A 25,427-nucleotide genomic window follows, 5' to 3' on the forward strand; every position below is an offset into this window, starting at 1 on the left:
TTGAGTCACACATTGTTACATTGTTATTTTAAAACAGCCTTCTTTCATCTCCGTAATATCGCTAAAATTCATCTCATTTTGTCCACTACCGACGCTGAGATCATTATGAATGCGTTTGTTACGTCTCGTCTCGATTACAGTAACGTATTATTTTCGGGTCTGCCTATGTCTAGCATTAAAAGATTACAGTTGGTACAAAATGCGGCTGCTTGACTTTTGACAAGAACAAGAAAGTTTGATCATATTATGCCTATACAGGCTCACCTGCACTGGCTTCCTGTGCACTTAAGATGCGACTTTAAGGTTTTACTACTTGCGTATAAAATACTAAACGGTCTAGCTCCATCCTATCGTGCTGATTATATTGTACCATATGTCCCGGACAGAAATCTGCATTCAAAGAACTCCGGCTTGTTAGTGATTCTCAGAGCCAAAAAAAAAGTCTGCAGGCTTTAGAGCGTTTTCTATTCGAGCTCTAGTATTCTGGAATGCCCTACCGGTAACAGTTAAGAGATGCTACTTCAGTAGAAGCATAAGTCCCACCTTAAAACTCATTTGTATACTCTAGCCTTTAGATAGACCCCTATTTAGACCAGTCGATCTACTATCTCTCTTTTCTGCTCTGCCCCCCTCTCCTGCGTGGAGAGTTTATCAGGTGACCACAGATCAGCCTCCACGGATGACGCGCTAGCTGTTCAAAGTCGGGACCGGGGTGACCACTCCTTATGCATCAGTCGGTGACGTCTCTGCGCCCCGACGTGTCTACATGCAAGAGGATTCCCTGCTGGCCCCACTATGGACTGGACTCTCACGTTATTAACCATATCCACTCGGCATCCATTGCACTGGTCACCCAGGGGGGGACCTCCACATCTGCGGTCCCTTCCAAGGTTTCTCGTTGTTCCTATTGGGTTAAGTTTTTTCTTGCCCTGATTTGGGATCTGAGCCGAGGATGTCGTTGTGGTTTGTGCAGCCCTTTGAGAAATTTGTGATTAAGGGCTATATAAGTAAACTTTAATAAATTGATTGACTGATGAATAAAGCAAAGACAAAATACATGACCTGAGCCCATTTTTTTAGCTTCAGCCGATTGTTTATTTTATTCTGTGTAAGAAAAATGATCTGCACTTTCTGTAAGCCCTTGTCTGTTTTAAATGTTACTAAGTCTAGTGCAGTGTATATTTCTAATTAGCTGTGGTGTGCTGCTGCATGATAAAATAAACTTGACTCGGGAAACAGAGGAAAGTAGCCTCTCACTAGAATCTGGCATATTTACATACTACATGCTCATTAATATAAATGAATTAAAATAAATATTTCCCTTTTTCAAAAATACATTTATAAATTAAATACACTTTCAGGCTACATGTTGCATATATAATCTTCATAATGGTACCATCTGCATCAATCCACAAAAGAAAATATAAACTAGTAGAAGTTGGAGGGGATGCTTACATTTTATCTGTACAAATGTTCAAGCAGCATACATCAGAATTCATTGATTTTCCCAAGCAAGTGCTCCTGGCAGAGTGTGCATGAAGAAATTAATCTGTTATCTTACCTCCTCTGACCAAAAAGGACAGTTGGTCTGCTGCTTCAGTGTTCCCTTCAGGTCGAAGCTTTCTGGATAGTGAGATGTTTCAGTTCGAGGATAGCTTATGAATCCCTGTGTGTATAAGCGCTCAGCAATCTGCATAGTATACTGAGGACCTATACCTGAAACATAAATAAAGGTTGCTAAATTAAATTCCAATATCCACATTTTTAAGGGATAAGCTCCGTTCCTTTTCCCTGACATTTCGCCTGCCATTCTCTGCATACCATACCATACCAACTTTATTCCTTGAGGTCACGCTGCAAGCAGTACTCATCAAACCATGACAATTTCTACACAATAACCGATATGGTTAACATTTGCGAGCAGTAGAGAATATGGAGTGATTTTTGGTCCAGAATATATGTAGCTTTATCCATGATTCATGTATGTTTTGCAACTTTGTTAAATTATTTTATATAGAATTTTCAGTTCATTTAATCATCTTTTATTACATCTAAAACAATGGATTTTGTCTACCCTTTTAATGACTACTCTGTCTATTTGTATTTCTGTTTGACATTCTCCTATGCTATTACCAAATAACATTATTTTAGCTTTAATAACATTTAAAAATAGTCAGTTTTTTCAAACCCTTTCTTTAATTTGTTCATTTTTTCTGTTATTTGTATTAGCTTCTGTGTGTTCTCTCCTGAACAAAAAGCAGTCGTGTTATCTGCAAATAATACTAACTTTAAGTTATTTTTAACTTTACAAATGTCGTCTGTACAGTGATTGAACAATTTTGGTCCCAGTATTGATCCCTGGGTAACGCCACAAGATAGATTTAGATTTTGTAGTTCGCCTAACTTCATGTAATGCTTCCTGTTGGTTAAAGGGGAACAGCACTTTTTTTTTTTTAATTTTGCCTATCGTTTACAATCATTTTAAGAGACATGATGATGGATATTTTTTTTGCTTTCTAAATATAAAATAAATACAGTCAAACGTGTGCTTACAATGGAGCCTATGGGAGCCGCGCAATTCCGCCTATAAAGCCTTAAAAAAACACCTCCAAACAACTCCCTTAGGGTTTTGTATACACAATGTAAGTATACATGTAATGTGGTAATGGGCACATTTATGGTAACAATTATTGTTTACGTATTTTGATCACTATGGTCTGGACTCTCACAATATTAACCATATCCACTCAGCATCCATTTCACAGGTCAAATGGAGGGGGGTCCCCACATCTGCAGTCCCTTCCAAGGTTTCACATTGATCCCATTTGGTTGAGTTCTTCCTTGTCCTGTTGTGAGATTAGAACCGAGGATGCCGTTGTGGTTTGTGCAGCCCTTTGAGACATTTGTGTTTAAGGGCTATATAAATAATATTTGATTCATTAATTGATTGACTCGGTAAAGAATCTCGGTGTTATCTTCGACCCAACTCTCTCGTTTGAGTCACACACTAAGAGTGTTACTAAAACAGCCTTCTTTCATCTGCGTAAAATCGCTAAGATTTTGTCCACCACCGACGCTGGGATCATTATTCATACGTTCGTTACGTCCCGTCTCGATTACTGTAACGCATTATTTTTGGGTCTTCTTGTGTCTAGCAATAAAAGATTACAGTTGGTACAAAATGCAGCTGCTGTTTGATACATTTGTGAAAGCAAAGAAGACAATAAACTCTCAACGTATTTATAACAAGTAATGCAGGTTTGGCAGTTTTCTCCAACTCACTCGACCACGCTATTTTAACGTGAATGAAAACAGCATTAAAAAAACTCCTGGCTGTGCACTAAATAATTTAAATCCCCAACATTGTACTGTCATTGTGGGCAAAAGGAACACTTTGGGACTTAAAAAAATCACTGTTTTATTTGATGGCCTTCCAGCCCTGACATGTGCCCTGAAAAGGTTGATGACACCAAAGGCCAAGGGGCTTTGCCCTTATAATGTCGAAACTCCAAGCCTGCTTGCTCCCACTGACAACTGGTTTACTTTGAATCACTCAACTCCATAACCACTCAATTTTATTGGAAAGCAAAAACACCTTGCATCTCTCTCTCAACATTACAAAATAATAAACAACAAAGCAAACATTTTACTCACTATTGTTTGGCAAACCAACTACAATACTTACAGTATTGTACTGGATTAAAAAACAAATACCACAACAAAACATGGATAACACGAGAACAGATTTAATGTAAAAACATCTAATGCAAATGTTGTTGTTTTTTTGCATCAATCAATTCAAAAGCTTAATTATTTCAAATTAATTACAATATCCACAAACCTGACAGAAAGCCTTAGTAGAAAACTATGACAATTACTGATTCTCTAATAACTCTGTATAAATACACATACCTGCCAACTTTTGAAATCAGAAAAACCTAGTAGCCAGGGTCCAGGGGCCGCAGGCCCCGGTAGTTCCAGGACAAAGTCCTGGTGGGGGGTTCAGGCTTCGCCCCCCGATGCAAAATGATTATTAGCATTCAGACAGCTTAAAATGTTGCTAAAACCATCACTTTTCTATCAGTCACAGTGACTTTTCAAAACAAAAATATTACAGCAAAAATCATATGGGTTGATTGACATGTTTATTCTGTAAGATAACTTCAATAGTTTGAAATTATTTTGACAGTTAATGCCAGTTATCCTGTCAACCTTTCACAAGACTTCAATTTGTTATTTGAAAGTATAAACAGTATAAACACTTTTTACAGTAAACAAATGGTAAAACAGTACTAAACAATTCCATAAAAAAAAAAATTGGTGTCATTATTAACTTTCTGTCCAAGCTTGTATAATCTACTGCCTTGTTCAATTGTATAAAATATTCTGTGCATAAAATTCACATTTCTATCACAATTATCATACTGTAAACATGGTAAGCTAACTTCATTAAAATTAATAGTCCTGTCAATAGCATGGAATTACAATTCAAATGTAGTTTTTTTGTAAGCCTTTCAAAAGAATTCTAAATATGAAAAATTAATGAAAATTAATTTAAGCCATCAGACACTTGAAAAGTGGCACATCACATCTCTAATGTAATCATTTTAACTTTTCAACAGAAATAGCACTGCAAAAATATTAAGGACATACTTCTGTATTTTGGTAGTTATGCTGTCAACATTTAACAAGATTTCTTCAACTTGGACTTGAAAGCATAAATAGTATAAACACTTTTAACAGTATAACAGTACTAAACAATTCCAATAGATAACATTGGTGTCATTACCTTTTTGTGGCTAAAATCCGAAAAACGTTGAAAGTTTTCCACTTGTATCGCTAGCAACGGCATTAGACTTGTGTTCTTTTGTCCCAACGTGGTCTTTTACATCGCTAATTCCTCCGTGTCCGATCGAAAAATCTTGTCTGCACAAGGTGCAATTCGCGTAGTTTTCACCCTTTTTGGAACGGATAATTATTCCCGGATAGGCTTTTGAATATTCTTCACGGAATGACTGCAGTTTTCTTTTCGGTTTAAGACTCGTATGCGATTTTTCTCCGGCTGATTCCATGATCGTTCGCTCGTTTGGAAACAATGGCAACAGGTGCCTCGTGCTTGGCAGCGGTGCTATAAATAGCCTTGCGCATTTAAAAAAAAAAATTTTTTTTAATTAATGAAAAACCGTATTTTTTATCACTGCAACCGTAACCCGGAATAGGTTGATGAAAACCGTACTAATTACGGGAAAACCGGAGTAGTTGGCAGGTATGAATACACACCGATATGGCACAACCTTGACTTTCAACTGCATAACTTCTCCAATTTATTTTCCACCAAAACATGTTTTGAGAGCAATACATTTATACAATTTGAAAATCTAATCTGGAGGTACGGGGTTGGGACAGAAGAATTCCTCCATTACTAAAAAAATAAAACATATCATGCAATCTAAAACTATATTAAATGTTATTATAAATGTGCCCGTTACTACATTACATACTGTATATATTAACATCATGCATATACCAGTGTTTTTCAACTACTGTGCCGTGAGATACAGTCTGGTGTGCCGTGGGAGATTATGTAATTTCACCTATTTGGGGTAAAAATATTTTTTGCAAGCAAGTAATAATAGTCTGCAAATAATGTGCCGTTGTTGAGTGTTCGGTGCTGTCTAGAGCTTGGCAGCGTAACAATGTTATACTCTTCCATATCAGTAGGTGGCAGCCGGTAGCTAAATGCTTTGTAGAGGTCGGAACATGGTTTGTCGTGATCCCAATATCAGACGACAGTGGGAGGCAGCATGCAGGTGAAAAGGTATCTAATGCTAAAACCAAAAATAAACAAAAGTTGAGTGCCCCTAAGAAAAGTCATTGAAGCTTAGGGAACGAAACTAAAACTGAACTGGCTTCAAAGTAAACAAAAACAGAATGCTGGACAACAGCAAAGACCTACAGCGTGTTGAGCAAAGACGGCGTCCACAAAGTACATCCGAACAAGACATGACAATCAATAATGTCCCCATAAAGAAGGATAGCAACAACTGGAATATTCTTGATTGCTAAAACAAAGCAGGTGCGGCGAATAGCGCTAAAGGGAAGACATGCAACTGCTACTGGAAAATACCAACAAAATAGGAAAAGTCACCAAAATAGGAGCGCGAGACAAGAACTAAAACACTACACACAGGAAAACACCAATAACTTCAAAATAAGTCACGACGTGATGTGACAGGTCGTGACAGTACACCTATTTTGAGAGAAGAGCTACAGTGATGCATGCTTGGTTATGGTTTAAAGTCATACCCAACAATTGTGACAATTATTTTTTACTGTCAATATCGGCTGCTGAGTTTCATTTTTTAATGATTTCTGCTAGTGGTGTGCCTTTGGATTTTTTCAATGAAAAAAATGTGCCTTGGCTCAAAAAAGGTTGAAAAACACTGGCATATACAACCCGAATGGAGGTGTTTGGATGTTTTTTTAATGGCTTTATAGGCAGAATTGAGCGACTCTATTGTCAGTGGACTTTTGATCGTATTTATTTAATATTTAGAAAGCATTAAAAAATAACAGGCTCCATTGTAAGCAGACTTTTGATCACATTCATTTAATATTTAGAATGCATAAAAAAAAATAACATCCATCATCATGTCTCTCATAATTAATGATTGTGAATTCCAAAAAAAGTGTGGTTCCCCTTTAATATATACTTAGGCCTACTACACTACTGTATTTGGCTTGGGGTCATTATGGTGGAACTCGTACAAAACCCAAAACCAGTGAAGTTGGCACGTTGTGTAAATCGTAAATAAAAACAGAATACAATGATTTTCAAATCCTTTTCAACCTATATTCAATTGAATACACTGCGAAGACAATATACTTAACATTCAAACTGGTAAACTTTTTTTTATTTTTGCAAATATCAGCTAATTTGGAATTTGATGCTTGCAACATGTTTCAAAAAAGCTGGCACAAGTGGCAAAAAAGACTGAGAAAGTTGAGGAATGCTCATCAAACACTTATTTGGAACATCCCACAGGTGAACAGGCTAATGGTAAACAGGTGGGTGCCATGATTGGGTATAAAAGCAGCTTCCGTGAAATGCTCAGTCATTCACAAACAAGGATGGGGCGAGGGTCACCACTTTGTCAACAAATGCGTGAGCAAAATGTTTAAAAACAACATTTCTCAGCCAGCTACTGCAAGGAATATAGGGATTTTACCATCTATGGTCCGCAATATCATCAAAAGGTTCAGATAATCTTGACCTTCGATCCCTCAGGCCGTACTGCATCAAAAACCGACATCAGTGTGTAAAGGATATCACCACATGGGCTCAGGAACACTTCAGAAAACCACTGTCAGTAACTACAGTCGGTCCCGATATCTGTAAGTGCAAGTTAAAACTCTACTATGCAAAGCCAAAGCCATTTATCACCCAGAAACGACGCCAGCTTCGCTGGGCCCGAGCTCATCTAAGATGGACTGATGCAAAGTGGAAAAGTGTTTTGTGGTCTCACGAGTCCACATTTCAAATTGTTTTTGGAAACTGTGGTCGTCGTGTCCTCCGGACCAAAGAGGAAAAGAACCATCCGGACTGTTATAGGCGCAAAGTTCGAAAGCCAGCATCTGTGATGGTTTGGGGGTGTATTAGTGGCCAAGGCATGGGTAACTTACACATCTGTGTAAGTTACCCATTTCATTAATGCTGAAAGGTACATACAGGTTTTGGAATAACATATGTTGCCATCCAAGCAACGTCTTTTTCATGGACGCTCCTGCCTATTTCAGCAAAACAATGCCAAGCCACATTCTGCATGTGTTAGAACAGCGTGGCTTCGTAGTAAAATAGTGTGGGTACTAGTCTGGCCTGCCTGTAGTCCAGACCTGTCTCCCAATGAAAATGTGTGACGCATTATGAAGCGTAAAATACGACAACAGAGACCCCAGACTGTTGAACAACTTACGCTATACATCAAGCAAGAATGGGAAATAATTCCACCTGAAAAGCTTCAAAAATTGGCAGACAACTAGATTGGAAAGTTTAAATTTGTCTTCTCTCGCTCAAAACACAAGCATTTTAATCTTGATTGTTTTCTCTGGCTGCGACGTGGCAAGGTCATTCCTTCAAGATTCCCATTGAGAACAGTGCAGCGAAGAGGAAACCAACTCTTTCCCTGTCAACACCTGGGAAGATAAACTCTGTTCCTTTGTCACTGCCTACAGAACGACTGCAGCACTACAGACTTAACACACACCATGGCTACATATGCACATATACCCCCACCCCACGCTTTTGCTACCGCTTCACTCCATGTGTTACGACAGAAAACGAAGCAGCGCCCCTAGTGCCTGGCAGCTTCGTGCTAGATGCCTGCCTCCTCCCCTCCTGTTGCAAGTCTTGGGGTTTTTGTGTCAACATGTGTATATCTGCTTACCAAAAAATCTGAATTGGGCATTGTACCCTGCTGTGTGAACATAGCCTTACTGTACATAGTTGTGATATTCTTTCGAATGTTTAAAAAAACAAAATCTAAGAAATTATTTTCATTGCGCGTGCCGATAATGCTGATAACATGTTTTATTATATCAGGCAAGGTTGTCTGAACAGTGAGTTTTAACAGCAGCATCATCATCGTAATAATAATAACAATAATACATATTATTATACAATATCATAAGGCAGCTGTAATGAATGATCTGAAAAAAAATGTAATGTTATCAAGTGGAACATACCCAAGGCAGAGCTTGCCACTCTCAACATCTCTACTGTGTTTAAAGCCTGGGGTCTCTGCTTACTCTTCTCCTTCTTGGTCACCGACTCAACCTATGGTTTCAGAAGAGCAGATTATTTTTGTCAAAAAGGAACTGTCTGCTGAAATAGACAAACTGACTGCCGCTTGGCTCAACAGTAACAGGTATATTCAGAGCATAGATAAACATTACACAGTATAAAACGTTTATTACGATTAAAAAAAAAAGGGGATACATTGTTGTCATTGACATGCAAGGAACACGGTGTTTGGAGGAGACACATAGTGACCAGAGCCAGCAACAACAGTAGTTTACAAAAGATTAGGGATGGAACGATATGAAAATGTAATATCAGGGTTATTGTGACCAAAATTAAACGGTTACCATTATTGTCATGGTATTAATAAAATATGATCAAACAGTAATTATACACAAAATGAAATATTTTACCAAGTTGTATTAAAAATAAATAAATAACACACAATATTGTTTTCTTTCTTTGGCAGAAGGAATAATAAATGTTGTTCTGGCTTCTTAAAAGCTGTATTATAATTTTTGTGTTTTAATAGGTTTATCTTCTTACGTTTTACTTGTGTTTATACAAGTTTAGATTTAGATCAGTAGTGTCAAACTCATTTCAGCTGAGGAACCGCAAGGAGGAAAATCTATTCTCATGCGGCAAGACTGGTAAAATCACAGCATTAAAACTTAAAAATAAAGACAACTTCAGATTGTTTTTACATCCTGAAAATGTACCTATTACAAAAAATCCTCTTGACAAAACACTTCAACTTAGTTAAAAATTCTGAGGAAAAAGTCGGTGCAGTTTCAAAAACACCATGAAGAACACAATGAACTTAAACCTTGTATCAGTGTTTTTACAAAGCCATTAAACTTTAAGCACTTCCTGTTTAGGATTCTCATGTTGGCAGTTCACCAGAAAAAATGTTTGGAAAAGCAATCAAGTGTTTCCTCAAACCGCTGCATTGGTGAATTCCGCAACTGTTACAACAAATTAATTTATCATCATTCAATTACGTATTACATTTATAATACAAACAAAATAATTATCAAAATGACACCACTGCCGAAATCAAGGTAACATAACTACAAACTTAACCAAAGTGAAGATAGTATATTTAAGCATAAAATAAAATACAACCATCAAAACGAGTATGTTTTGTTATTTTTACAATGGAGTTCAGGGTGCACATCGTGCATTCAACCAATTGCAAGCGCTGCATGGATTTCTAACTACAAAGATGATGGTCATGTTGACTTAACTCTTTGCATCTTGATCAATTTGTTATTTAACTGTTGAGTGGATAATTTACAATGAAAGAAGGTATTGTGCGTCGATACTGCCGCCATCTGCTGCCAGCCACAACAGGAGCAGCTGATTGCTTTCACCTGTGCTGATTGGAGTAGCGGCAGCCAATCCAGAGGGCGCTTAAAGTCAGCTGACACGTCATCTGTAAACACTGTCATGTGTGACGTGGGTTACACTTAAATTGCTATTGCGACATCCAGTGGCCACATTTAGAAAAAATGTTTCTTTCATTCAAAAAATGCAGCTCATTTTTATACTTGGCAAACTCATTTTGTGGGCCGGATTACACCTGTTTGCGGGATTGATAGGACATGTATGTTTGACACCCCTGATTTAGATTGATAAACGTTTAGAATGGAGTATGTCGTTTGTAATGAGAAAATACGTTAATCATTTAAGATAACTAGTGATTAGTGCACTTGCTGCATTTTCAGAAAATAAAGAGCAGTATCGCTATGCGTTTTTCATAGTGTGGTAATCATATATACGGTTTCATGATAATTAAGATTCAATTGAAACGGGAAAACTAACCATCGAGAATTGTATTGTTGTTTATTATTATACCGGTAATCGGTGCATCCCTAAAAGGGAAGACGCGTGTGTCCTTTTACCTGGGCTTCCTTGGATGTCTTGGTCAGGTTGACAAACATCTGGCCCACATCTTTGTCAAAGACTTTAACTCTGTTCCAATCAAGGGTCAGTGGGTTTTCCTTCGCCCTGAAGACCTGATAAAATAGGCCTGTCAATCTTGAGCCAAAAAATGTTGATGCCATAGAACAAGGGACTTTACCTTTACATGTATAACCCAGTAGTTCTCTGGTTTGAAGGACTGGATTTTATCATGACGTTCCACACAAAACCCTAGAGTTGGGGTCTGGCAAGGTCCAAATGATATCAAAGAAGAGTCCAGATTTCCATATTTTCCCTGGAAATATTTGGTTTGGAACCTGAAAGTAAATCAACACAGTATAAAGGAAGCTTAACCCTAATATAATCTAAGACCATCTGTCTTAAAACAGTGTAAAAGGTATCTACATCAGAAGACATTGTTTTCTTATGTCAGATTAATGTCAAAAACATTTGGCTGCAATCAACCACTATAGACTGGCTCAATGATCAAGGAGTATACAATATAGTGTTGGCTATGGAACAAGCATTCTAAACAAAAGTTGTATGGTGACGAAAGATTAAGCTGTTTGCCCATTGTGACAGAATGTATGTTTGGACTACTCAGGGTGAGGCTGTCAAACTGAAAAACACTAGCAACTATCATGCTTGGTGGTTGTATCATCATGTTATGAGGCTTTTTGTGCTGGCAATGCAGGTGGTACACTGCATATTGAGGATAATATGAAGGAGGAATATTCTACCCTTAGTTAAGAGTTTTTAACTCAATTTTTGCAGGGAGCTGATCATTTTCAACGGTTCCAGAAATAATTAGACCGGTTTCTCGTCTGAAGATCATTTACTTTCAAATACTTTTGTAAAACTGCAAAACAGTTAAAAGAAACACATTACTATTTGTATTGTACAAAATAAACACAAATACAAAACAAAAAAACAAAAAATGTGTGTACAAAAGGAAATTAGCATGCAAATTAATAATAAATGTGTACCAACAAACACACGTGTTACTTGTGCATGGCACAGCTAGCAATATTCAGAAAAAAACTATTTAGAAAGAAATTACCTTAAACATAATTTAGAGCAGTTCAGTAAATTGACAACATTATTAGGCACTTACAGATTGTCTTGCCAAAGGTTACCTAAGAAAATGCACAAAGGTGTGTTCCAATGCTGCTTTCAAAATGTTCCATCTATCTATCCATTTTCTACCGCTTGTCCCTTATGGCAGTGGTCCCCAACCACAGGGCCACGGCCCGGTACCGGTCCGTGGATCGATTGGTACCCGGCCGCACAAGAAATAAAACATAAATTATTATTATTATTTATTTATTTATTAAATCAACATAAAAAACACAAGATACACTTACAATTAGTGCACCAACCCAAAAAACCTCCCTCCCCCATTTACACTCATTCGCACAAAAGGGTTGTTTCTTTCTGTTATTAATATTTCTGGTTCCTACATTATATATCAATATAGATCAATACAGTCTGCAGGGATACAGTCCGTAAGCACACATGATTGTATTTCATTATGACAGAAAAAATAAATACAAATAAAAATACCATACACCCCCCCCCCCCCCCCCCCCCCCCCCCCCACCCCTCCCGGTCCGTGGGACACATTTTCAAGCGTTGACCGGTCCGCAGCTATAAAAAGGTTGGGGACCACTGCCTTATGGGGTCGCGGGGGTGCTGGAGCCTATCCCGGCTGTTTGTATTAAATTGCCTGCTGCTCACAAGTGGATGATGCTACATTGTGCTGCCTCCTACAAAGTTATTACCAAAGAAGACAATTTACAGATATTAAAAATCAGACATCCCATCATTTATTCTCTGTATGTCTTAGACTTTTTGAGTTTCCTCTCCTTCTTGATGTGCCTAACTTGTTGGGGGTAAAAAGCAATAGTCAGTAAAACCCTTAAGTGGTCATTGATGACTGTCATTCTGTTTGGGCTTGTTTAGCAGAAGCTAATTGGCTCCGATTGGAGTTGGGCAGGCACAGGGGATAGTGGAGTCTTGGCTTCTCATCCTTTCTCCACAATGGAGACTGTGCTACTGTTATTTTCAGTTGTTGGTCCAACGCATGGGACATTTACTTTTCAAAAATGGCCAATGGGCACCATTGATTAAAAAAAGTAAGAGTGATAGACCTTCTTTGTATGAAGGCACTTGCTTACTATCGAAGCAGCTCAACCACCCATTTGTGCTGCAGCCACAGCTACTAACGTTAGCAGTGAAGATGTTGGCAATTTAGCAAAACATAGCATTAGCTCTACTATAAACTAAACCATAGGAGAACTGAGCACCGCTTCTGAGCACTAAGAGAATATAATGACACAGGGTCTATAAAAAATATTTGGTCATCCCAAAGAAGAAATTATAGACATGTGGTCAGCATAGCTGCTTTGTTCACTGCCGCCTACTAGAAGTGATTTCTTGATATTATTTCATGACTTTCTTTTGTGATGACGAACAATGATCATGTTAATGTTGTAATTTACAGCACTGTGATTGATAAGTTTTATGAATTTCATATTATCTGAAGCATATGAAAAGCAACAGGTTCAACGTTAATTAATTGTCTTTGTATTTCTCATAAACATAAGTGTTTTTACAGTGTGTTGATGTGTTAACGTCAGCATTTTATTTTGATTAGATGAATTAGTAAATGGCTAAATCTGATAAAACAAATTACTTCATGAAGCCACTTTTTGGATATATATAATTTGATCTGCCACAATAATATCATGAATTCAAGATTAGATTAATTATTTACAGATCATAATTAATGACTGAAGTGTCATTTACCCATCACTACATACATGCCTGTTATAGTAATACAGATGCTCCTCGGTTTATGACGGTCTAAATTACATTTTGTGGTTACCAACGCACTCCCAAAAAATAAATCAACAATTAATTTTAGTCTATCGTTTGTCAAGAGATTCTCTTGATAACTAGTTAGTGCTAAAGGAAGATACAGTAGTTTGTGTGTGTCATGGTGCTACATTTTGGTGAGGCAGCAATCACAGCTGCACTGTGCACTCTCTGCTCCGAGTTTGACAGCTAAACTGAGCACACAACTCACACAGACTGAAAGCTTTTCTGAGTAAGAATACAAGAGCATTGGTTTTGGGTTAACCTTATAATTACCGTAGAAGTTAAATGAACATCATAATAGGCTCAGAAAGAGGATAAACACCCACCAACATTTGCTGCACATTTGTTCCCAAAAGCTTAGCTGCTGTGATTGGTCAGTGTTGTTAACCACTCACTTTGTGGAAACCAGTACATAAAACAATTTAATTAACAAATTCTTTGTCTAAAGTATTATTTTTAATATATCCATCTTGATTGTGTAGGTTGACAATTCAGTTCATTTGTGCTTGTTTGAGGAATATTTGTGCTTGAGTATTTTAAAATGCCAAACATGCAAATTTTCCTTCTTACAGACCAAAACAATGTTTTGTGACGGACAAACGCCACAACTGGCCAGAACAGATGTGGACACCTTCCAGTGTCCACTTAGCCCCAGGATAGGTGGGTATGCTGGGCTCACATCTCACGTACTGGCCCACCAGAGGTCCATTATGAAATATGTAGGCGAGTACGTCTATATGATTATAGCTTGTAATCAATATTTAAGCTCTGAAGTCTGAAGACTTTCTATTGTTTGCTGTTTTACAACAGAGCACATTTTTCACACACACACACACACACACACACACACACACACACACACACACACACACACACACACACACACACACACACACACACACACACACACACACACACACACACACACACACACACACACCAAATGCAGAGGTATCATAAGATTAAACATGCAATCTATTAAACGGTCAACATTTTAAGAATTAATCAACGATACAATTCTACACATTGAGTCGAGCAGTGGTCCCCAACCACCGGTCCGTGGATCGATTGGCACCGGGCCGCACAAGAAATTAAAAAAATAAATAAAAACATTTTATTTTATTTTTTTATTAAATCAACATAAAAAACACAAGATACACTTACAATTAGTGCACCAACCCAAAAACCTCCCTCCCCCATTTATACTCATTCACACTCATTCGCACAAAAGGGTTGTTTCTTTCTGTTATTAATATTTCTGGTTCCTACGTTATATATCAATATAGATCAATACAGTCTGCAGGGATACAGTCCGTAAGCACACATGATTGTATTTTTTTATGACAAAAAAAAAATAAAAAATAAAAAAATAAAAAAATACCATCCCCCCACCCCGGTTCGTGGGACAAATTTTCAAGCGTTGACCGGTTCGCAGTTACAAAAAGGTTGGGGACCACTGTATTAGAGTGCTAAAACTGGCAGGAGTTAATCAGTAGTCAATATACCAGTGTGCAGCTTTTTAAACATCACAAAATGGTTTTCTTTTTGAGGAAGTTAGATTTTGTTTTTTTGTTTGTTTTCATTGCTGCTATTTTAATTGTTTTTTATGATGTATAAACAAGGTTAATTGTTTTTTTTAGCACTTTGCTTTTCCTTTCTCTTAACTGGAAAACATTATAATAGTAATTTAAATGTTTGTAACAGCTGAATGAGCAGCACAGTTACAGTATAAATAAATATTTATGAATGAATTACCAGTAGTCATCTTTGTTGCTTGTAAGCACATGCCTGAAATAACTTAAGCTGCATTAAGAAGTTGATGGAAAAATTAGAACCAATAAATATGTGTACGCTTTATTACCCGACTCATCGACTAATCGTTAAGATAGTCAATGACTAATCGACTATCAAAATAATCGTTAGTTGCAGCCCTATCCTACAGTGTCCTTTGTAATGAATTATGCAAATAATCCAATGATGTCAATTATCGAAAGATTTGGGGACAGCCAATAGCTACTGTCCTTACTGAGGAGTTGACAACACCGGAAGATCAAGAGAGATCAGAAGAGATTGAGGGCAGTGAATAAGGAGATATAGAAGAGATACAAATTGAGAACACAAATGGAGAGGATGAGACAGAAGAGCAAGCAGACTAAACAGTGAAGATTATTTCAATATTTAATTTCTTCTTAGGAAGCCACTGTGCAGAGAGACCTGCTGGAAGTGAGGACATCAGTCTTAAGTACAAATCAATGTTAAAACAGGCCAATTTTTTCGAATGCATCATGACACTAAAGTCTCACTCTTGTCATTTTCTGAAACTTGGCAGCCCTGTCATATCTAATCTGGAAGCTGGTGCCAAAACCCCAACTATTTATACTCCAAACCAATTTAGTATGTTAGAAAAAGAGTTCCTCAGTGTTAAAGTTAAAGTTAAAGTCCCAACGATTGTCACACACACTGGGTGTGATGAAATTTGTCCTCTGCATTTGAGTGTTCGCTCTTACAATAACAATGTCACTACAGTCTGATTATTATACGAGTAACGGAACGTAAATGAAGTATTGTTGACGTTTTTTGAATGCATTTTTAAAGTGATTTTTTGGTAGAATTGATTGCTTCCATTAGCTGCATTGCTGGCCACCAAAAACAAGTTGATTGTATATGTTAAAATGCAAAAATGCAAAAAAATAAAATAAATAAATACAACTTTTATCTTTTATAAGGATAGTGAGCGCTGGGCAACATTCAAAAGTCCAGTTCCCCTTTAAGAGGAATATAGCATTAAAAAATAGGGTGAGAAGCTCTGTCATCCGGGGGGAGCTCAAAGTAAAGCCGCTGCTCCTCCACATCGAGAGGAGCCAGATGAGGTGGTTCGGGCATCTGGTCAGGATGCCACCCGAACGCCTCCCTAGGGAGGTGTTTAGGGCACGTCCAACCGGTAGGAGGCCACGGGGAAGACCCAGGACACGTTGGGAAGACTATGTCTCCCGGCTGGCCTGGGAACGCCTCGGGATCCCCCGGGAAGAGCTAGAAGAAGTGGCTGGGGAGAGGAAAGTCTGGGCTTCCCTGCTTAGGCTGCTGCCCCCGCGACCCGACCTCGGATAAGCGGAAGAAGATGGATGGATGGATGGATAGCATTAAAAAACTTTAGAAAATTAAATAAAAAATCTGTAGAATTTAATGAAATAACAAATGTGGAAATAGCACAAGGATGTAACGCTTCGTCAAATTTTTAAAACTTTTTTGAATCTTTGTCATCAACCTAGAAAATATACCTTGCAAAGTTTTGTTTAGATTTACAAGGTGAAACTAATACAATGACATAGGCTCATAACATGCAACATGATATATTTCAAACCTTCTTTTGATATAATGTTGATGTTTATTGCTTACAGCTTATAAAAATCAGTCAGAGATATTTTTTATTGTCAAAAAGTCTTATGTTGTTTTTGTTATTGTTTAAAAACTCAGGAAATAAGAGGGGCTTCTAGGGGGGAAAAAAATGAAATACGAGTGTAAAGTATGAATTAATTAACATTTTGTATCTATATTTTTACACAGCCTTCACGTATTTTGTCTAATTATGAATGTGATCAAATATGTTTATTATCATTCATTAATGCTAAAAATACTAGGTATCAGTATCGGCACTGGTATGATCCATACTGCTCCTGTAACTACCTGGTATTTGATCGATAACCAAATTTGTAGTATCGCCCAAAACTAATATGATGTGCTAAAACAACAGAAGAATAATTGATTAATATTATTTTACCAGAATTGTAGCTAGAACCATGTTACAACATAAATAAACCCGCTGTTAACAGTAAATTAGCAAATAGATTATTAACAGTTTTAAGACATGGCCAAGAGGGCAGCATAAACAGGTTTCATAAATACATAACAAAAAAACAGGAGCCGTCACACACTATAGTTAAATGTAGAAATTACCGCATTTTCCGGAACATAGGACACACCAGATTATAAGGCGCACTGCCGATGGCGGGTCTATTCAGGTCTCTTTTCATACAAAAGGTGCACCGGATTGTAATGCGCATTAAAGGGGTTATATTATGATTTTTTTTCTAAATGTATTTATTTATATTGTCCTGTCCAGCTTCTTAGGAAAATCATATTGTTGATGTAGATGCCCATATCGGCTGTACAAATTTACTTTACAAAAGAGAAGTGTGGGATACTTCTCTTGTTGCCTTATTTGTATTTGACTTTATTAAATGGATTTATATTATTATTTGGTACAGCCGGACCAGAGCAGGAGGGGATAGAACGACAAAAAAAGGAAGACAGAGGGGGAAATTGTGGGGACAGGTGGGGGACAAGACAGAGAGACAACAACAACAGCAAACACACCAAAAACAATAACAACAACAATAGAAAAACATCAGCAAATATGATATGTACAAATATGATGGTAACAGTGATAGCAAAGAGTTAGTGAAATAAATAATAATACACAAATGACAATGAACATTATTACACTACAAATGGAGAAATACAAATACCAATAGAAATAGCACTATTGATAATGAATATGAACAATAATTACCTCTATAATCAACAATACAATTGTACAAAAGCAACAATACATATATGTAATGAAAACTTGAAATACAAAAGAAAGCAGATAAATGGAAGGGAAGAAAGAGAAGCCAAATATATTAACCTTGTAGATTGTTATAGTAACAATAGGTTAAGCTTTGTCAGTGTGCCATGTGTTACCCAGTTTCCCCTAGGGCAACAACTTTAATATATGTTTGATAAAATGTGATTATATGCATGAGTGTATGTATGCATATGTACTTGTATATGTACAGTATGTGTATATGTATGTTTGTACAGTGAATGCATATGTACAGTACGTATATATGTATGTTTGTACAGTGAATGTATATGTGCAGTATGTGTGTATGTTTGTTTGTACAATGAATGTGTGAACTTTGAGTGTGTAAGTATGCACTGTATTTGTGTATGTATGTGGGAGCATAGGTAACTATGTGTGTATGTATGAATAACTGTGTGTATGTGAGTATATATGTGTATTTGTATGTACAATATATTTGACTCCCAGTGTGTGCGGGAGTTTTTCTAAATTTAAAACACTTCCTTGTGGTCTAAATAACATGTAATGGTGGTTATTTGGTTAAAATGCTGCATAGATTATGTTATACAGACCATCTTCAAGGAACATAGGACACACCAGATTATAAGGAACACTGCAGATTCAGGTCTTTTTTCATACAAAAGGTGCACCGGTTTATAAGGCACATTAAAGGGGTCATGTTATGATATTTTTTCTAAATTTAAAACACTTCCTTGTTAAGTTAAGTTAAAGTACCAATGATTGTCTCACACACACTAGGTGTGGCGAAATTATTCTCTGCATGTGACCCATCACCCTTGATCACCCCCTGGGAGGTGAGGGGAGCAGTGGGCAGTTGGTCTAAATAACATGTAATGGTAGTTATTTCGTCAAAATGCTGCATATATTATGTTATACAGACCATCTTCAAGTCGCTTTCTGACAGTTGCTTTAAGATGTGCCGTTTTGTGGGCGGTCTTATTTACGTGGTTTACCTACGACAGCATCTTCTCCCCGTTATCTTAGTTGTAACGGTGTAGTAGACGGGAGTCGAAGAAGTACCAAAAGATGGAGCTAACTGTTTTACACAATATGTCCGTCATGTCCTCATGTGTCATGTCTTTTATTTTTCTGACTATAATGTGCAATAATGTTGGACTGTGCAATAAATGGCCTCTTGATAAGTGCAATAATACTGGACTGTGAAACAGAATAATGTGCAATAACGTGTCACCTTACACCTCTGCTCCAATTTCGTTGTTTTTTTAACCTGTTCACTGTAATAATGACAATAAAACTCTATTCTATTCTATTCTTTAATGACATTAAGACTTTACTTAAATCAATAACAGAGCAGCATCTCCTCATCTGCCAGTTTGCACGCATATTTCAGACATGCTATTTATTGACGCAAAACAGCTCCCACATAACTGTTATAGTATTGAAAAATCACACTCTGTGCTAAATAATTAAACATGCATTTTCTCCACCCAGTATTGTTATAGATGACTAGCATACTGTATATTCTGTGTATTCATAAAGACAGACACGCTAAATAGTTTACACTCCTCATTTGGCTCATTTAAAGACGCAGTCTGCACGAGCTTCGTAAATCAACTTTGCGTTCGCTATCACGTTTGCACATATATAACCTTTAAGAGATCAGGCCCTTTCTGTATTTCTTACATCTTTCTTCTTTCCATCTTTGGTTAAAGGTGAACTGCACATTTTTCGGAATTGTGCCTGTTGTTCACAATCATTATGAAAGACATGATGAGGGATGTATATATATTTTTTAATGCATTCTAAATAGTAAATATATGCGATCAAAAGTCCCCTTACAATGGAGGCTATGGGAGCCTCTCAATTCTGCCTATAAAGCCCTTAAAAAAACATCCAAACACATCCATTAAGGTTTTATATACATGATGTAAGTATACATGTAATGTAGTAATGGGCACATTTATAATAACATTTAATATTTTACGTATTTTGCTAGTGTTAAGCATATGCGACACATGAAATCTAAAAACGTATCACAATGTTTGCTTTTTTTTCGACTACATCACTGAGAACTGCTCACTGCAGACTCTCTAAGAGCCAACAAACATAATAAAACATTGCTTACTGTACAGGGTCTGCTATCGTTAGGATGCCGACTGCTGGGATGTTCATATATTTCCGATTAGATGAAGAATGACTCATAATCCTCGGGGAAAAAGTGGGGGCGTGTGGGGGGGGGGGGGGGGGGGGGGTAACCGAGCGTATTTTAGTGTCCTTTTCGCCATTCCCGGATCTAAATTGGCTGTCGAAGTGTACCAACTTGTCAGAATACGTCCTCGCCCTTCTACTATCCAGGTGAGAGGCATAATTTATGATCTAGAATAAAGTTTGATGAGCAAAGAAAGGAGGATGCAGCTCATTAGTCAATCATGTCAACATTGGCACACAAGCTCGTAATCAAAGAGTTTGTCTGCGTTAGCGCTTATAATAACAATATCATAAATACTTGGTTAACATTCAAGTCATGCAATGTAAATGGAGTATTGCTGGCGATTTTAGGATGGTTATTTATAGGGTTTTTTTGGGCGGAATAGAGGACCTCTCATTGGCTCTGCTATAAGTGGACTTTAATTTACATTTATTTACGAGTTAGAATGCATTAAAAAAAACGTCAATCGTCATTCCAAAAAAAATGCAGTCTCCCTTTAAGCCATTGAGTTATTTTTTTAAATCCTGTTTTAACCGTACATTTTACACTGCAACTGAGGAATTACTCCGATGTGAGACAAATAAAATTTATATTTTCTTAGCATATGGGAAATTTAAATAGTAAAACAGATAGAGAAATTTATACGGGAAATCTACAGTAAATGGGGTTTTTGAGGAAAGTAGTTGGTTTAAGGTCAATTGAAAAAAAAAATTACCGAGTAAACGCGCAGCCAATCCGTAGATCCAGTTCTTGCCGTGCATCCACAGAAAGTGATTCATTGTGGTTTGGCTCTCCAAGTTGATTCATAGCTTTCCAGATATCAGGTTCAGTAATGGAGCTGAATCTGGCACGGTAAATAGTCTTCTCCCTGACACCTCCTTTCATGACAGGTTGTACAGCATCAATAACCTAGGATAAGATATTCAAAAGATAAATCATTCCAGACATTCAATACTTACAAATAACTTTTATGGCCTGGTCAATACAGCAATGTTGATGAGAAACTGTAATGGTGTATTGTCCCCCAAAAATCGATGGCAATTATGTCTCAGGAAAAGTTGTCCCAGACACAGGCATACAGTACATGACATAAACTTTAAAACTATCATGATTTTACCTGTAAAACAGCAAGTATACCTATGTCAATAACACATTTAAAACACAAGAGGCGTTGCCAAGGAAAGTATGTATATCAGAATGGGGCCAATAAAAGAAACGACTGACATGGACAAAAAGTACAAACATTGGAAGACTGGAAGAAAGTGTTGCGGTCATATGAACCCAAGTTTGAGGTCTCTTGCCTTCCAGAGAAGTCACATCTTGGTTTGACCCAGTCGACAATGTAATGGACTGTCACACATGTATGGTCAGTGCCAAGTAAGTGACTTAACCTTATTGTGCGGCTATAATCTTCCTCACTTCGGCATACATTTTTGGTAGCATTTCTCGTGTGAAATATGCCCAGCTTGGCAACTCGAGAATAGTTTTGATTCGGGCTTAAATGGTAAACAACTCAAATGAATGTTTTATCCAGAAGCATACATTTGTCCAAATGTGGCTTAGTAGACGCCTTGTGGGTTTCCTAGACGATGTCTACATCGCTATAAGAAAAATCTAAAGAAGAAAATCCCTCTGCCATCTTGCACTAGTTTTTTTTATATATAAATTGCCCGCTTGAATATTCCCTTTTTCTTTTCTCCGACTCTCTCGTCGTCATTTGGGATGTCTGTTGTGATTTCCCTTACTGGTTCGATGACCAGCCCTTCATCGAATCCGATGGACCACCAAGACAGAGAGTAGTTTACAGTACATTACTTTACATTGGACCAGGAAGAGAGTAGTTACAGAGACCATTGTGATTTTATTTTTTCATTCCAAGCGCTGGCCCGACACGTGAGACATAGTTTGTAAAAATGTAAATTAATAAATGACAGGGTGCTTTATGAGAAATGTATTAACAAACCGAATGTTATGATCTGCTGCCCGGATCATAGTTTGTTTACGTTTTCAGTCACGTGTGTTGATTTTGTTTGTTTCTGTTGCCATGACTGCAGATTGCGCTCAGCTGCCTCTGGTTAGTGTTCGAGATGCTCACCTGTTGTCCGGGCTATTTAGTCTTTGCCCTGGCCTCACTCGGTCTGGCTTCCTAATTTGCTTGATGCAACAGTTGACTACTATTTCTATTCCTGCTAGTTTACACGCTAGGCTATTTTTCTTGCTAGCTCCCACGCTAGCCCCTTTGTTTTTGTCTTTAGTGCTATGAGCACGTTTTTGTTTGTTCTGTCTGATTTATTACTTAATAAATAATTTTCCTACCTGCACGCTGTGTTCGAAGCCGTCTGCATTCCTGGGAGAACATCCACGCACCACGATGCGACTCAGTCGTCACAGTAGGAAGCCAGCAGATTACAATTCTCCCGCAACGGCCTTTGAGGAGATGGATGAAGGTACGCATATGGTGTTGCGAGCGATGGAAGTCGAGACGCTTCGCTATTCGACGGAGGAGAGATCGAATCTCATGTGGGGAGCTGGAGGCTCTCTAATCCCCATCGACTCCCTCTGGTCGGAAGACATCGCCGCCACACCGCAGTACCGGGCGCGCCGGCAAAGACGGAAGCCGGCCAGAAGGTCTTTCCCTCGCCGTCAGGACGCGCCGCACCCGCAAGCTCCTCCTGCAAGCTCCTCCCACGGACCGAAGCAAGCTTCAAACAGCCCAAGCTTCCCCTCCTCAGATGTTTGGCAACCCAATCAACCACTTCGCCAAACATTTCTCCGATTGGGCTGTCAGTCACCTGGACAGAGACAACAATGACGTCATTCCGTTGACGCCCCCTAATGACGCACTCTCTGATGATGCGCCCCTGTCCACTTCTGATGACGTCATTGATCAAGATTTTTTTTTTCCATCTTCTGCTTCTTTTTGTCAGCCGCCTTCTAAGGACTTAATTCCAAGATAAAACATTACCAAGACATTTTTTTGCAGACCCGCTCACATGGGTTGTCATTGTCATCCAGGACTCTATCTCCACCTCCAGTGAATTTTGGTTCCGCCCCCAGTGACTATTGCTCCGCCCACAGCACATATTTTCCCCCTGTCCTCCAACCCAGTCTCAAGTGGGGGGTAAGAATAGACATTTAGGACAATTTAGAGGGGAGGATTCTGCCCTCCTCCTGACCTCCCTCCACCCACCCCTGAAGACGGTTCCAAACTGCAAGGAGCGTGTCTACGTATCCGCATCTTGGGGAGGAGGGGGTTAGTGCTGGGAACTGTGCTAGTAGGGTGGCACAACTGCGCTCAGCCAAGCCACAACCCCCGTCCCGGCCACCGCCACCAGTCTTTCGGCGTGCTAAGCCGCAACCCCCTGACGGCCGCCACCACCGGTTTTTCGGCCTGCCAGGCCGCAACCGCCGGCCCCGCCACCGCTACCAGTCCTTCGGCGTGCTAAGCCGCAACCCTCTGCCCGGCCGCCACCACCGGTTTTTCGGCCTGCTAAGCCGCAACCTCCTGCCCGGCCGCCACCACCGGTTTTTCGGCCTGCTAAGCCGCAACCGCCAGCTAGGCTACCTCCAGCTGCACCTCGGCTAGCATCTGCTCCAGTTCCTGCACCTCGGCTGACACGCCAAGCTTCGCCTCCTGTACCTGCACTACGCCAAGCTTGGCCGGCTGTTTTAGCACCGGCTCCAAAACTGGTTCTCACACCAGCACCGGCACCGGCTTCAAGACTGGTTCCCACACCAGCACCGGCTCCAAAACTGGTTCCCACACCAGCACCGACTCCAAGACTGGTTCCCACACCAGCACCTGCTACAAGACTTGTTCTCACACCAGCACCGGCTCCAAGACTGGTTCCCACACCAGCACCGGCTACAAGACTTGTTCTCACACCAGCACCGGCTACAAGACTTGTTCTCACACCAGCACCGGCTACAAGACTGATTCTCACACCAGCACCGGCTCCAAGACAGGTTCTCACACCAGCACCGGCTCCAAGACAGGTTCTCACACCAGCACCGGCTCCAAGACTGGTTCCCACACCAACACCGGCTCCAAGACTGGTTCCCACAGAAGCACCGGCTCCAAGACTGGTTCCCACACCAGCACCAAGACTGGTTCTCACACCAGCACCGGCTCCAAGACAGGGTCCCACACCAGCACCGGCTCCAAGACAGGGTCCCACACCAGAACCGGCTCCAAGACTTGTTCTCACACCAGCACCGGCTACAAGACTGGTTCTCACACCAGCACCGGCTCCAAGACTGGTTTTCACACCAGCACCGGCTCCAAGACTGGTTTTCACACCAGCACCGGTTCCAAGATAGGTTCTCACACCAGCACCGGCTCCAAGACTGGTTCCCACACCAGCACCGGCTCCAAGACTGGTTCACACACCAGCACCAAGACCGGTTCTCACACCAGCACCGGCTCCAAGACAGGGTCCCACACCAGCACCGGCTCCAAGACAGGGTCCCACACCAGCACCGGCTCCAAGACTGGTTCCAACACCAGCACCGGCTCCAAGACTGGTTCCCACACCAGCACCTGCTCCAAGACTGGTTCCTACACCAGCACCGGCTCCAAAACTGGTTCCCACACCAGCACCGGCTCCAAGACTGGTTCCAACACCAGCACCGGCTCCAAGACTGGTTCCCACACCAGCACCTGCTCCAAGACTGGTTCCTACACCAGCACCGGCTCCAAGACTGGTTCCCACACCAGCACCGGCTCCAAGACTGGTTCCCACACCAGCACCGGCTCAAAGACTGGTTCCCACAACAGCACCGGCTCGAAGGCTAGCACGAGTCGCGGCTCCAAGGCTAGCACCAGAACCTGCACCAGCTGCCGCGTCCACGACAACGTCTCCTGTTTCCACGACGACGACGTCTCGTGCTCCTGCTTCCACGGCGACGACGTCTGCGGCCTCATCTCCGGCGGGCCTTCCCCAGGCGCCGCCACCTTCCTCCTCTACGGTGTCGTCGACTCTGCGACCTCGAGCTGTCCGGCTGCGCAAGCG

At 39.7% G+C, this 25,427-nt stretch overlaps 1 protein-coding gene across 2 annotated transcripts in view; it reads right to left on the reverse strand.

The window, feature by feature from the left end:
* The window catches only part of top3b (DNA topoisomerase III beta), a 104,733-nt gene that overhangs the window by 34,234 nt on the left and 45,072 nt on the right, over nucleotides 1-25,427 (reverse strand). For both annotated transcript variants that reach the window (XM_061928964.1, XM_061928963.2), the window contains exons 5-9: nucleotides 21,131-21,324; nucleotides 10,881-11,037; nucleotides 10,702-10,815; nucleotides 8,743-8,833; nucleotides 1,562-1,716 (exon numbers count right to left, since the gene is read on the reverse strand). In XM_061928964.1, coding sequence (XP_061784948.1) covers nucleotides 1,562-1,716; nucleotides 8,743-8,833; nucleotides 10,702-10,815; nucleotides 10,881-11,037; nucleotides 21,131-21,324 — 711 coding nt within the window. The remainder of the gene's footprint in view (nucleotides 1-1,561; nucleotides 1,717-8,742; nucleotides 8,834-10,701; nucleotides 10,816-10,880; nucleotides 11,038-21,130; nucleotides 21,325-25,427) is intronic.

This window comes from Nerophis lumbriciformis, linkage group LG33, assembly GCF_033978685.3.
Source record: "Nerophis lumbriciformis linkage group LG33, RoL_Nlum_v2.1, whole genome shotgun sequence".
NCBI classification, from domain to species: Eukaryota; Metazoa; Chordata; class Actinopteri; order Syngnathiformes; family Syngnathidae; genus Nerophis; species Nerophis lumbriciformis.